Raw genomic sequence first — 15088 nt, 5'->3', positions numbered from 1 at the left:
CAGCTGGAAGGGCATCCGCTGTGTGAAAGATATGCTGGATAAGTGGCGACCCCAGATTAATTAAGAGATAAAGCCGACAAGAAAATGAACGAATATTATATATTATATTTTATGTATACTTGTTTGGTATTTTTATTTTGTTTCAGTAGAAATGTTTGTATTCTAGACAAAGTATGAAGCCAATCGGTTATGCGTTTTGTGGCATTCTTTCTCAAGCCTCAAGCCTCCATTGGAAATAACAAACTTGCTCGCACAAAAGATGCAATATGTGAACGGCCTTCAGTTAATAGGTAATACCCAGTTAATAGGGTATTAACGTTGGTGTACAAAATACTGTTTATATTTTAAAATTTTGTTTAGTTGTAGCAGTTTTGTGATTAATTATACGTGCTGAATTAAAGAGCGGTTTATAGTGGAACCAGGTAATCGTTGCACCCTGAATTTATACGAATTTGTGATTTAATTTGTACAATATACAGTAGTATGATTTGCTCATCCCCCAGTGAAGTTTGGGTTTAGTGCCTGGTTTGGTGCCATGCCTCCTTTAAAAAAATTACATTTTCGTTTGCCTGAAATTGTGAATTCATACAAATTAGCCACTAAACTGAAAAAATATAAGATAGTTAGGTTTTCTTTTGAAATCAGTTCATTTATTAAAAAGAAACAAAGAAAACAAAGGCACTGACCTCAAACTTTTAAATGGTTTTAATTGAGAGTCGAACCTGCACTAAAACTGGACAGTCACCGTTTTTTTTTATTTATTTAATTTTTTTTTCTTTTACAGCATTGTCTGAAATCAGACTGAAATCAATATTGCAGAATTGAGGAGTTTAATACTGTTATATTAACCCTTTTCACACAATCACATCAGTGTGATTAAAACATAGAGTGCGCCACAAGATCAGCTGTTCAATTCAAAACTTCTTTTCTTTAATGAGCTAGAGAAATATGCACACCACACTTTCAACATTATTTCAGACAAATAATGTTTATTTTGTTTTTCAGAAATTTAAATATGCATAATTTCTAGCAAAACATAACATTTATGTTTTCTAAAACAGACAAGGATGTCTATGATGATGGCAGCTATGTTTCTTAAACATAATCTGACTATGCAAATTTTCTCACATCAGAATCACACTTTAGATTACTAGAACATTTATTATTTACAGTCAAACAGACACTTACTTCCATTCATATTAGAAGTTGATTATTTAACAAGTTGTAAATTCAGCAGCTCTAATCTCTTCACAGCAACGCAGGGTGACACTCGTCATAGATAAAGTAATATGATCACTATTAAGCTGTTTAAACGACAAAATACATGTTCTTACACATATCTGCAAATCGGAATATCAAATATTTTACAATATTAATAGGTTTGTTAGTAGTTGCAGAAAATGGAAAACAAAATGATATATTGTCGGGCTGCAATAGCATATGATTAACATGACGTGTACTTATGGAACCTATAAAGCAATAAAATCGAAATAATTCTCACATTAAAATAACACACAGCAGTGTTTAAAATTTAATTATGAAAGGGTTAAAATAATTTCTAAATGCACACTCTATACAAGTCTGCACACGTGAAGCACCATGTTTGCTATCCTGCTGGCAGTCTCTTGAGAAATCTGACCTCAACCCATAGCTTGAACTCTTGACCTCTGCAGGCTCCTGATGGCCCCTGACGGCCCTTGACATTTGCAGTGGGAGTGGGCTGATTGGGTTTGAGCTTCTGGAAACAGATTGCAACGCACTGGTTGCCTCACCTTCTCCTGTCATCTTCAGAATGATGCCACAGGAATGTTTGCATTGCCTCGATTGCGGCAGTGCCAACAGACATTGGTAGTTTTTGTGGGTTTACATGTGTAATAAGACATATGTGTTACGTTTTCTCAACCACTTTCACATACAGTAGTAGGTTGCACTTTTGTTTTTACTATTCATTTTTATTTTGTAATTCCCACTTGTCTTCCTGTAGCTCAAAAAAGTTGATCAATTTGTTCAGTTTTGAGGGAAAGCAAGAATATATAAATTAATAAATAAGTAAATAAATAAATAAATAAATAAATAAATAAATAAATAAGTAAATAAATAAAACAGTGTGTAAATGTAAAGCTTTGAGTAAAAGCACCTGTCAAATTCATAAATGTAAATGTTGAGATTTAACCACAGCCATTTTATTTGCATTATTACCTGTGGTTCTTTAATGTCATTGAGGTGTCGTCTGTATAAATATACAGAATATAAATATACGTTTATTAATTTAATGATTTGTAAATGAGGATTTGTGTGTTGTCTTTGTTACTAGCTGGAGCAGGTGCTTTCTGTTGTCGCTCTGCCTTCTCAAAACACAACAGAACAGAAGGAGAGACATCTAGTGGCACACATAGATAAAACAGTTCACAATGCTCTAATAGCACATCCCAAACTCCTCTGAGAGTCCTTATATAATCTCCTTTTTACTTCATAGTGTAGTAATAACAAGTCCCACACAAAATTTTGAACCACCTCTGTATACTTTGCATGTTTGTTCCTTACTAATTTGATAATGCTTTCTGCTGCTGCTTCGTTTAACACAGTTCATTGCATAATTTGACCATATTTCACAATTATATGATTATTTGATCATTTGAACAGTACAGTATCTGCGTATTAAAGCAGTACTGTAGCTTATATTCACAGAATATACATATTCACATGTACTAAATATACTACATTCCTAAATTTGAATTAACTTGTGATGGGAACAGGAAAGACTCACATAAATCCTGACAGTGAACAAATATCAGAAGATCAAGGATTAAAAATGAGATCTGTGGTCATCAAGTCATTTATTCTAAATGATGTGCAAATCAATGAAATTATGGTTTTATGATCCGTTGCACTGCCAAGGTTAGTATATAGTTCCAAATTTATATTACAAAGAAGAGAGCAATTAAAATGGAGGCCATATATCATTGCTCAAGCTTCATGAAAGCTCACAAGGAGATGTTATGTTGTTTTTATTATAGACTTTTACTTGAACTTGATTGTCATGTAGGTCACTCAGACTATAAATGATCTATGTGTTTCTTGTTTGTTAAGTTTTATATTCAGAAATTGCAATTCTTTAGTTTGTTATATCAGATTACCACTAAATCTCTTTTATTATTATGTAATATGTTCGTATAATTTGTCTGAAGGTTTTCCAGTAAGATGCTTTGTGGATTTTCAGTGTCACTGATGACTAAAGGCTCCTATAAATTGTAGGTGAAATCTAATAAACTGCTCTGACGCAGTTTTGAAGAAAGTCAGGCCAAAACAATGTTTGATTGTAATTTAAGACACCTTGCCAATGCAGACTTTCCAGAAATGGTTCTGGCTACTAAACACCTTCAAACTGCCATTGGTTGAACTGGTCCAAAGTCATCAGTCTTCTTATGTGCATCTACTGTATAGTCCATCGAGGTCAAAAGGACTAATATCATGAACATTAACGCTGTCTTCTTCAATTATATAAGGCAGTAGTCACTTTTATTTTAGGTAAAATTCTCACTATTAAGGGTGACCAAACGAATAACTATGACTTTTAGCAAAACACAAATTAATTCGTTTAAACAACCTTCTAATTTGTTTCTTATTAGTTGTTGAGTTTATTTATTGGGCTAGGGACGTTGAGTAAGATTAGAATATTTTATAACATTAAAGATACAAATAAACCACTGATATCCTAATAATAAACAGGTAATTAACATTCTGGGCTATTTCTATACAGAATAAAAAATAAAAAATAAATAAAAACTATGGTTTAGAATTATGGCAGAATGATTTTAAAAGTATAATCGCTAAAATAATAACGCAAGAAATAATTTTGCAATGAAAATCCAATTAGAACTACTTACTTGGTAAACAAAGTAATATATATATATATATATATATATATATATATAAATATATATATATATATATATATATATATATATATATATATATATATATATATATATATATATATATATATATATATATTTCTTTTTAAATATTTCCCAAATTGTGTTTAACCGAGCAAGAAAGTTTCCACAGTATGTCTGATAATATTTTTTCTTTTGATGAAAGTCTTTTTTTGTTTTATTTCGGCAAAAATAAAAGCAGTTTTTAGTTTTGTTTTTTTTTTAAATCCATTTTAAGGACAAAATTATTAGCCCCTTTAAGCTATATTTTTATTTGATAGTCTACAGAACAAACCATTGTTATACAATAAATCGCCTAATTACCCTAATCTGCCTAGTTAACCTAATTAACCTAGTTAAACCTTTAAATGTCACTTATAGAAGTGTCTTGAAAAATATCTAGTTAAATATTATTAATTGTCATCATTGCAAAGATAAAACAAATCAGTTGTTAGAAGTGAGTTATTAAAACTATTATGTTTAGAAATGTGTTGAAAAAAATCTTCTCTTACTTAAACAGAAATTGGGGAAAAAATTAGCAGAGGGCGAATAATTCAGGTGGGCTAATAATTCTGACTTCAACTATATATATATGGCAATTTTACTTTAGAAACCACATTGTACATAAATCAGAAGAAACAATATTATTCAGTAATTTTACTGAAATGAATACAAAACTAAAAAAAAAAAAACATTTATTTACACAAAAGTAAGGCTTACTTTAAAGCAGTCTACTTTGTATAGTGCTCTATAAATAAACATGGTTTGGAGAGACTAATAACCAAGCATCTATGTCTCTCAGATGCTTTCTTAACCGCTGTTTTCTCACCATTGTTACCTTTGGTTATTATTTCAAAATAATTTTCTTTATGAAAAATCTATATTAGGAACTCTACAAAACTGACATTTTTTTATCTCTTTCTTTTCTCTCTTAACAGTACTCAGTATCCGTGGAGCTCAGGAGGAGGAGCCACCAGATGCACAGCTCATGCGACTGGATAACATGCTGCTGGCTGAGGGTGTGTCTGGTCCTGAGAAAGGGGGCGGGTCTGCTGCTGCTGCAGCTGCTGCTGCTGCGGCAGGCGGCGTCGGCTCCGATAACTCCGCCGAACACTCAGACTACAGGGCCAAGCTGTCCCAGATCCGTCAGATCTACCACACAGAACTAGAGAAGTATGAGCAGGTGAGAGGGCACATATGGACTCTGGACTTCAGCAGAGTCACTATAGACCTTGGTTAAAGGATGTGTTCTGTGTGTGACCACCTTTAGACTGTAATGTTAGCATTAACACACAACAGACACATGCTACAAATAAAGTCTTTATAACATTGCATTAGACTGTAATATTAGCATTTAGTCTTAACATGCAACACACACATGGAAGAAATAAAGTCTTTGTAAATTAGACTGTAATATTAGCATTTAGCCTTAACACGCAACACACACATAGAAGAAATAAAATCTTTATAATGTTACATTAGACTGTAATGTCAGCATTTAGTCTTAACACTCAACACACATGGAAGAAACAAAGTCTTTATAACATGACTGTATTGTTAGCATTTAGCCTTAACACACAGCATACTGCAGATAAAAATATAGACTTTAAAACGTTATTAGACCGCTAACATAACAAATTTCAGAGATAATAAAATGCTTTTGTCTGGATTATTTTCGTAGTGTAGACACTCAAGCGGTAGAACGCTTCAGATTCAGACAGCCACAAATGATCACCTGCCCTCCGCCTACTGACCTGATTCTTATCATTGTGTTGAATCTTACTAGCGAGACGGGAATAAAACTTTATTGTTTGAAATTGTAAGGCTGGTTTAAAGAGCAAAAAATAAATAAATAAATATATATATATATATATATATATATATATATATATATATATATATATATATATATATATATATATATATAAACGCATAAAGTTCCCTTAAGAGTTTGGGCACCAGAGAGAACATCTGAGAGAAGCTCAACACCTGATTTTGTAGCCTACACATGTAAAAGTTATACGATCACATGTTTGTCTTGTAAAATGCTCAGTTGACAGTAGCTTGAGCTGTTAAGTTGGAAATCAGATTATTTAAGTTATTCAATTTAAGGAAGACAATACTAGTAAAACTTTAGCAAGTTCATCTTACTGTACATATTTGTGGATTACAATAACAGTAAGTAATACAACCTTACTACCATATAATGTAAAATGTAGCCTAACTTTTTCTATCACATTTGTGATGAAAAACAAAAACATAAAATGTTTAGTACAATTAAAAATATAGAAGTAATATGTATTATTAAAGGAATTGCAGTAATTCATTCATTTTCTTGTCGGCTTAGTCACTTTATTAATCCAGGGTCGCCTCAGCGGAATGAATCATCAACTTATACAGCAAGTTTTTCACACAGCAAATTCCTTACCAGCCGCAGCCCATCTCTGGGAAACATCCACACACACATTCACACATACTCATACACTATGGACAATTTAGCCTAATACCCAATTCACCTGTACTGCATGATTTTAGACTGTGGGGGAAACCGGAACACCCAGAGGAAACCCACGCAAATGCAGGGAGAACATGCAAACTCCACACAGAAACGCCGACTGAGTCAAGGCTCGAACCAGCAACCCAGCGACCTTCGTGCTGTGAGGCGACAGCACTACCTACTGCGCCACTACTTCGCCCGAAATGCAGTAGTTATATTACATTATTATTTTAATATGTAATAGCTGACCCTGACCAATTTTATTATATTTTATTTTATTTTATTTAATTTAATTTAATTTTATTTAATTTTATTTTATTTTATTTTTAATGAATAAGCTTTCGATAGCATAATATTTGGTTGATACACAGCAAAATATGGGGACCCAAAACAACTCTATGGGTGTTAATTTCAACACTTTGAAAGTGTCTCATGGGGTCCACTCAAAACAGAGTTAAATCAACACTTTCAAAAGGGTTGGCACATTGACACCGAAGTAAGGGTTAATTTTAACTCTGGGCAGAGTTAAAAAATGTAACTATATTTAACACCGCCTGGTGTAATATATTGTTATTTTATTCAACTCTCTTGAGTGTAAATACGGTAAAAAGGTCAAATAGACTGTAAATTACAAAAGAAAAAACATTTTATTTGAAAACATTCACCACTTCAACAATTCATTCAGTTTTTTAAAATGCAACAATGTCAAATATGCTTTAAATGTTTTATTAGTACAGACAGTATCAACAAAATATGTATGACCAGTGCGCAAAAAGGCTGTTTCAGTCCTTTGGTCCAAACTTGATGTGTTATCATAGCAATTTGAAACTTCAATATAGCGTCACTCATAGTTTGCTTCTGAACTCATAGTTTTCTTGTGAAATTACATTTTAAACAACTTGGCGTGCAAATCTTTCACTTCGGGTGTTTCCTTGGTCCTCCATATCAAACACAGCAGTTTAAATGAAGGTACAAATGCTGTAAACTTGTGTGAAAACAAACTGGAGCTAGGAAATCTCATCAAGCATGTCCTGTGAATGAAGTGCTTCCCAGCCACAGGATGACCTTTATATCCATGACAATGTAGCAGCTGCTGATCGCTCGTCTGGTGGTTCCTGATGCACGGATATAGGGTGATGCTCATCTAAGAACTCTTCAAGACTCCAGCATGACTAAGAAAAATGTTTGAAAACAAATTGCAATCAAATTCTATGATATATTTAAAAGAACATTTAAAGTAAATAAAACATTCAAGAAATCTAAACTCACCTTTTGAAAATCTTCATGATGATCCACAACTTGACTCTCCCAGCTGGTTGAGGTGACAGGATATGGAAAAGTAGAAAAAACACATGCATCACTGTTGGATCTCCAAAAACAATTAGGTTAACCACTATGACTAGAACTGGAAAAACAGGCAGCTGTCTGTCCAGAATCCTGAATTTAACACAACACTTGGAGCAAAATTTAGAGGAGCTTAAAATCTTTTATATCATTTAGTGATGCTGACTTCCCCAAAATATTGGCCACAGTGTAAAAAATATTCATAAACTTCATAAACAAGTTTTCTGTAAGCGTGTGCGTGCGTGTGTGCACGCGTGCATGTTTCTTTACCAGATTCAACTTGTTAGGCCCTTTCAGGTCCAGTATTGACGCCACCTTTACTGGAGTCTAGCAGATGTTTCAGGTCCAAATATAATCTAAAATATTAGGATAAGCAGAAGAGGAAAAGTGCAAAGTAAAGAGCAAAACATTATTTAAGTAACAGTTCACCCACAATACAAAACTTATCACCTTCATGTCATTTGTTATTCTTTAATGCTCTAATACCCTCTCAGCTTATTGTGAAACAAATACAGAACTTTATTAAACATACCTTCATTATTATCACCACATATGACCAAGAAGGTGTGCTTGGTCATTTCACCAACTCTGGAAATACACCATCCGTCTCTAATCAGCCACCGTCACGGGGTCTTGTGTTATTGTATAGAGAACTGTGGCTGTTAAAAAAAACAACAAAAAATTTGTATCTAACACATATGCATAACCTTCAGATAAAAAGGAGAGATGAACATCACAAAATATGCCTCACACTTTTTCAGATATCTTTTGATTCAGATGTTGATTATTGATAATAAATCTACAAATCAAACCTGTATCATCATTAGGCTTCTCAAATATGAATCAGTTGATTAATTTTACAGACAGGTGGCTGTTTACAACGTACTAAATTGTCTTTAATAAAAAGGAATTGTTGTGTACAGTACATGCTAAGTTTAGCCTATAGTTTAAAGCACAATATCATGCGGGAAAAAAAGCTTGACTAAGATGTTCCTGACTACAGAAATAGCCTAACTTACTAACGTCAGACATCCCGAGTTGGGAAAAGTAATTTTCGGGGGATACAGAGTTGATTAGCGGGAGAGATGAGAACCTGAAGAGCAATGGGATGAGTTGCGCGCGACGTACCTGAAGAGCGGTGGGGGTGACGCGCGACGTACCTGAAGAGCTGGGAGGGATGCGGTGGAGAGCGGTGTGCAAAGTGTTTAATGACCGGGCGGGAGACGCGCGATTTCCGGGAGATTATCATTCATTTGCGGGCATCTACTTGGTCATCTGGGAGTCTCTGTGCATTTGCGGGATAACGTTAACGTTAGTCCCGCAACTTCCGGGAGACTTCTGTAACCTTAAATGTCTGAGAAAGTGCAAACGCGGTCATTTAAAGACATTAATGTTAACATTCCGACTTTAATGGTTGTCAACGCTTAATATAATTCAAGCGTAACTGTTACGTTATCACGCGAGTCTATGAACTAACGGTATATGGACGGCCACGAATGAACCAGTTTAAAAGGGCCGCGGTGTTTAAAATAACCTAATTAATGTACACGAATAACAAACAATCATTTGTTTTAGTCAGGAAGCCTTTTACAAGTAAGCATATGTTCATTTACTCACCAGATATGTTTTAGAAACTCTCCAGAGCTTATGGAAACCGTCCTGTGTTGCTGTTAGCATCCGGGCAGAGTGGGCTAGGCTGCTCCGGGGATTCCCTCGCTAGTTTGCTTCGAATTAAAGGAGAAGTGTCGATTTTATTTTACAGATGGGTAACAACGAACAAAATGGCATTAAGCGTGACAGAAATGTGTTGAACATGTACATGTGATGTTTTTATGCACTATGTATGCGTGAGCATATATAAAAACATTCTTGAAAAGAAGTCAATAGTAATGCAGTTAAGCTAGATACACAAACGACCATGAATGAACCGCAGAAGATTAAAATTGTCACTCCATTCTAAAGTTATTAACTTAACAATATGTTTACAACTGTATTTCCTTAAAGAAAGTCAGTAAAATACCAACATTTAGGTAGTTTGACTCACCAGTTGCTGTTCTAAACCTCAGATGGAAAATGGCGTCTGGAAAATTCTTCAGTGACTGGGGCTGCATGAATTCCCGGACGTTGGAAATAACACCACCAAGTGTTGAAAAGATAACTCCTTGATTTCGCACTGAATAAAATCAATTCTAACTCTTATTATATTCATTTATCAAAATCTAACTCTTTAACGTCAACACTTTACTCTCAAATGCTTCAACACCGAGAATTTAACTCAGATGAATTTGCTGTGTACATAGCTATTTGAAAATCAGTAATCTGAGGGTTAAAAAAAATTAAATATTGAAATATCATTTTTAAAGATGTCCTAATAAAGTTTTTAGCAATGCATATTACTAATAAACAAATAAGGTTTTATATATCTACTGTAGGAAGTTTACAGAATGGCTTCTTGAATTCATGATCTTAGCTTAATATTTAATTTTTATTTTATTTTTTTTATTTTTTTTTTTTTTTGCCGTTAATACAAAACTTTATTGTTGGCTATTCCGGCAACTAAATCAGTGCATCTGAAGACAAATGTTACTATAATAATAAGATTTGAAATTAACGTCCTTTTTCCCTGTGATCTGCTGCATAAAACATATGCTAGATAAGTTGGTGGTTCATTCTCCTGTTGCAATTCCAGATTAATAAAGGGACTAAGCCAAAAAGAAAATGAATGAATGAATGAATGAATATCCCACAATGCATGATTCAACCTTGGTTCCACAGCATTTAGTGGAGTTTTACAGTTGTAGGAGTAAAAAAAAAAAAACTTCTACTCTGTGTTCTTTTCCACTATCTCCATTTGTTTTCATATCACTTTATATTATAAAATTAGATTGGAAGATAAAAAAGCTCATACATATTTTTGCCATAGAGCCTCTTTCAGAAAAATCAGGAATGTGGCTGATAGTGGACAAAAGAAACAGACAATTTTTAATAACATGTCTAAAAAGGGTCCTACCTCTAACCTCTGCAAACTTAAATTATTGTTATCATACTAAACGGTGCTTTTAACCCCGGGTATAGACACATTTCACACCTACAATTAAAAAGAGATACTAGCCCTGCTGTCACCCCAGGCTAGTTAGGTAGAGCAGGGTTAGCACTGCAATTGTGGCGTTAACCTTGCATTGCGGTCGTAAGTTTGTTGAAAGTAAACTGAAGTGGTGTGTGCTTGTTGATGCTGGATGTGTGACTATAGCGAGAGCCAATCATAAATTGAGCATCAAGGTTTACATCACAAAACAGCAGCCAATGAAAGGTAACGTTAGGTAAATACTTCAAAAGTGAGAAAAGTCAAATCAAGTGCTTTTCCTAACAATTAGCGACTGTAATATTGCAAATATGTGTATAACTAGGGTTGTACCGATGCCGATATTAGTAGTCTATTGTAAATAGTCGCAGATACTGAAAATTCTGAAATCGGTTTTGGTGAGTATTTGAAACCATAAAACTATCTCATGCCATCATTTTAAAGGAGACATACAGTATTCCTGCTAGCTACTACTGCTAGCTAAATAAAATATATATATTAAAAAAAAAAGTTTTTGATTTGTTGTTGAACTTGTAAAGTACAGAATAATCAATGAATGAATAATAATAATGTTGAATTTCGGATAACAAAAATACTCTAGTTCATTGTATGTATTTGTTCATATTTTATTAATATGAGAAGTCTCAAGCATACTGCACATTGATTCTGTTAAATTCTACAGGGCTAGTAGTGTATACAAGTTGTTACTTGGTAACAACCAATACCCTGAGCTCAGGTATCGGTATTGGTATCGAAATTTCCTTACAAATAACAATGTTAACCCAGTATTTAGGAGAAATATATTGTATGAAAAGTCTGTAATAAATGATTTATTGTTGACCCCGGGTATATCATGAGCAGTCTGAAACATGATTACAGATAACCTAGTAATATTTTTGTCCACGGATTAGCATGACCCAAGGTTAACAATTTCAAATGTGAAAAGTCCTAATGTTGCACCAAAAACAACAACTATGCTTTCCTCAGGATAGAGTGTTTGTTCAGGAGAGCAGCTCCTGCAGTGTTGTTTACATGCACAGAGACTAAAGCGTGTGCCTCCCCTCTGTGGATGTTCAGGCGTGTAATGAGTTCACCACCCATGTGATGAACCTGCTGAGGGAGCAGTCTCGCACCCGGCCCATCTCCCCCAAAGAGATAGAGCGCATGGTGAGCATCATCCACCGCAAGTTCAGCTCCATCCAAATGCAGCTCAAACAGAGCACCTGCGAGGCGGTCATGATCCTGCGCTCCCGCTTCCTCGACGCAAGGTCTGTATGAGTGTGTGTGTGTGTGTGTGTGTGTGTTTTTGTACTTGTTTATGTGGTTTGCAAGGACAAATTGACAAGTATTCAAATGTTAAATTACAAGAGAGCACCCAAAGCATATGTGAAAGACACTTTGCCAATTTTATATTTGAGACCAGGTATGACCAAACTGCTTAAACTAGATGTTGAGTTTCTCTAGGTTGACTCGTTTGTATTCCTTGTAGAATCATGTACCGACCAAAATGTAAATACTGTCAAACTTTAAAAAAATATTTTATTTGAATGTGAAATTTTAAAGACTACTAAAACAGATTTTCAAACTGAGAGCACTTGTATTTTTTTAAAAATGTATCCCTGATGAAAGAATCAGATATTTATCATATATGGAACTGACAAATCATCATGCAATGTTTTTAGTGTAAATTAATTAATTAATATATATATATATTTTTTTGTATTATCGCTTATTGAACTATAAAGGCACTAAAATCGGTATTTATATTTATTGACCGAACACCATTGTCAATAATATAAACAAGCACGATAGGAAGTTTCTATTTGAAGACTATAGTTTTATTCAAATGTGGCTGCTGAGTGCGTGCCTTGGAAGGAATGCCAATAATCTTATGGTGTGAGTTTGTCATTTCCAATGGAGCGTACGACAAATAGGGAGCTACGTACACAAGGTGTGCATGGAACACGCGCACATTTTCCAGGTAAACCAAGTTAAAAAACATCTGAACTTTTTCTAAATGCTGTGAGCGAGCCGCGATTAATGGAAGTAGCACTAACCAATCTGGTTCACACTTTGTATGGAATATACACAATTCAGTAATAATGGCAGACTAATTACCTCAGATAAACACAGCACACCCAAACACTGCAGTGCTTTTTACTTTTCTCTATAAGCTTAGATTGAAGCTGCAGTTTTGGTTTGTCTGTTTGTCATTCTCTGAGAAAACGGTTGATGGTCAGCTAGTTACAAGAGATGCCGAAGTAAATAGTGATGGAAAGCTTGTGCTTGTCACTTAAGGTCAGAATAGCAACACATGCGAAAATGAGTACCGTATAGCAGCAGTGTGGAGATTGTAAAAAAGAAAAAAGAATGTAAGGATGTCCCCAGAGTGGCATTTTGTTTCTTTTCTTGTGCATCCCAGCCACTAGCACCCCATCTAAAAGAGTTTTTTGGCATTGGGGGTAATATAGCCATTCAACTTCACAATTTGTAATGTTGCAAAATGTATTTGAATAATGATGGTTTGTTCCTTTTTCGAAAGCTCTGATTTGATTTTCATAATTTGTTTTGTTTACAGAGTTTGCTGTTTCACATTCTACATTTGTTGTTTGTTTATCAAGTTAAGAGTCTCTTTAACACTTATATTTATTATAAAGAGATGAGATATTTTGTTGATTTTTATTTATTTATTATTAAAACTATTCGCATTAGTAATGTTGTTAAATTAAAATAAAGTGGTTAAATAAAAAAAATTATTATATTCCTAAATGTATTATTATAAATATTCAATAATTATCGATATTGTATGAAATAAAACATGATATCCTGATAATACTTTAAAGGTTCTACATTCAAAGCTCTACATTAAATAGCCATAAGTTGCTGATGTATCAATAAATTAACAAACAACAGATACAAAATTGTATAATGACATGGTTAAATGCATTACACCTAAGCAAAGTTCTCATAAACCACATATACAAGTATGCGTGTTATATTTTTATGTGATTGATATGTTTATACACTCAAGTTCATACAGTACAATCTTAAACAGCAGGTTCAAATGTTAAGAACTTTCCTGACACTAGCTTCTGAATCATTCTGGCTCTGCTCTTTCCCTTTCTCGCTCTCTCTGGCGTCTGGCTTTCTCTCTGTCTATCTCTCTCTTCTGTCATTTTCCATTAGACGAAAAAGGAGAAACTTCAACAAGCAGGCCACAGAGATCCTGAATGAATACTTTTATTCCCATCTCAGCAACCCTTACCCCAGCGAGGAGGCCAAGGAGGAGTTAGCAAAGAAATGCTCAATTACAGTCTCACAGGTGAACTGCAGCAGCCATCATCACCCTCCACATACACAAATACACACAATACATGTGAAGGCTATAATTTGTTGTCCTGATGACATACATGTGTCCTTAAAGAGATAGTTTATCCAAACATGAACATTCTGTCAACATTTACTCACCCTGCACTTGTTTCAAACTTACCTTCAATTTGATCTTTAGTTGAACACAAACAAAATATTTTGAACAATGCGGTAATTCAATTTTAATATGATGAAGACAATTCTGTGATTAAGAGTCTACCATGTAAACAGCGATTTTTGATTAATTTTATCCGATTAGGGTCATAATCGAACTAAACAGACATCGAATTAAGACATGTGGAATATGACATCTTTAGTTACATTATTGAAGTGCAGTACAGACATGTAAACACCGCAACTATAACCGCTGTGTAGGATTTTTCAATGCATTTTGCAACAGGATAGAATGGACACACACTACTGTTGGACACTATTCTCTGCACCTACTGAGTCAGTTAAGGACCACAGAGATCCAAGTTTTTTTTGTTTTTTTTTCTTATACAAAGCACAGTATCAAATTCCATTAAAACTACTTCCATTAAACCATTTACCATTGATTATCATAGTGTTTGTTTTCCTTATTCTGGATGTCAATGGCTACTGCTTTCCACCGTTCATTTACATGTTTTAGTTTGAGTAAAAGGTGAGAAAATGCAAATTTTTAAGTGACCTATGGTTTTAGAAACTATACACACACATATATACTTATATTTTGAAACAAACACAGATTTATGCCACCTACTTGTCTATATGACATGCATCCAACAATAATACTAAAAAGGTTAATCAGAACAACCAATTAAACATGTATTCACCATCTTGGTTTATTTGAACTGGACCAAAAAAGCACAATTCTGCTAA

The 15088-nt window shown here is 34.0% G+C and overlaps 1 protein-coding gene and 1 long non-coding RNA gene across 8 annotated transcripts in view; one reads left to right on the top strand and one right to left on the bottom strand.

Annotated features, from left to right (window-relative positions):
• Window positions 1-15088, top strand: part of pbx1a (pre-B-cell leukemia homeobox 1a) — a 133126-nt gene that overhangs the window by 91263 nt on the left and 26775 nt on the right. For 5 of the 7 annotated variants that reach the window (XM_087239973.1, XM_087239972.1, XM_087239975.1 and 2 more), the window contains 3 exon segments: window positions 4874-5118; window positions 11936-12126; window positions 14045-14180. In XM_087239973.1, coding sequence (XP_087096099.1) covers window positions 4874-5118; window positions 11936-12126; window positions 14045-14180 — 572 coding nt within the window. 7 annotated transcript variants of the gene reach the window in all.
• Window positions 7061-10242, bottom strand: LOC137487790 (uncharacterized). Its single transcript, XR_015478392.1, has 6 exons — window positions 9821-10242; window positions 9394-9500; window positions 8309-8435; window positions 8047-8132; window positions 7702-7744; window positions 7061-7604 (listed from the first exon to the last, which is right to left on the bottom strand). It is a non-coding gene; the product is annotated as an uncharacterized LOC137487790 (long non-coding RNA).

Source organism: Danio rerio, chromosome 2, assembly GCF_052040795.2.
Source record: "Danio rerio strain M-AB ecotype USA chromosome 2, GRCz13ab, whole genome shotgun sequence".
NCBI classification, from domain to species: domain Eukaryota; kingdom Metazoa; phylum Chordata; class Actinopteri; order Cypriniformes; family Danionidae; genus Danio; species Danio rerio.
The sequence above is the reverse complement of the archived record's forward strand: the minus strand, read 5'-3'. Positions and strand labels throughout refer to the sequence as shown.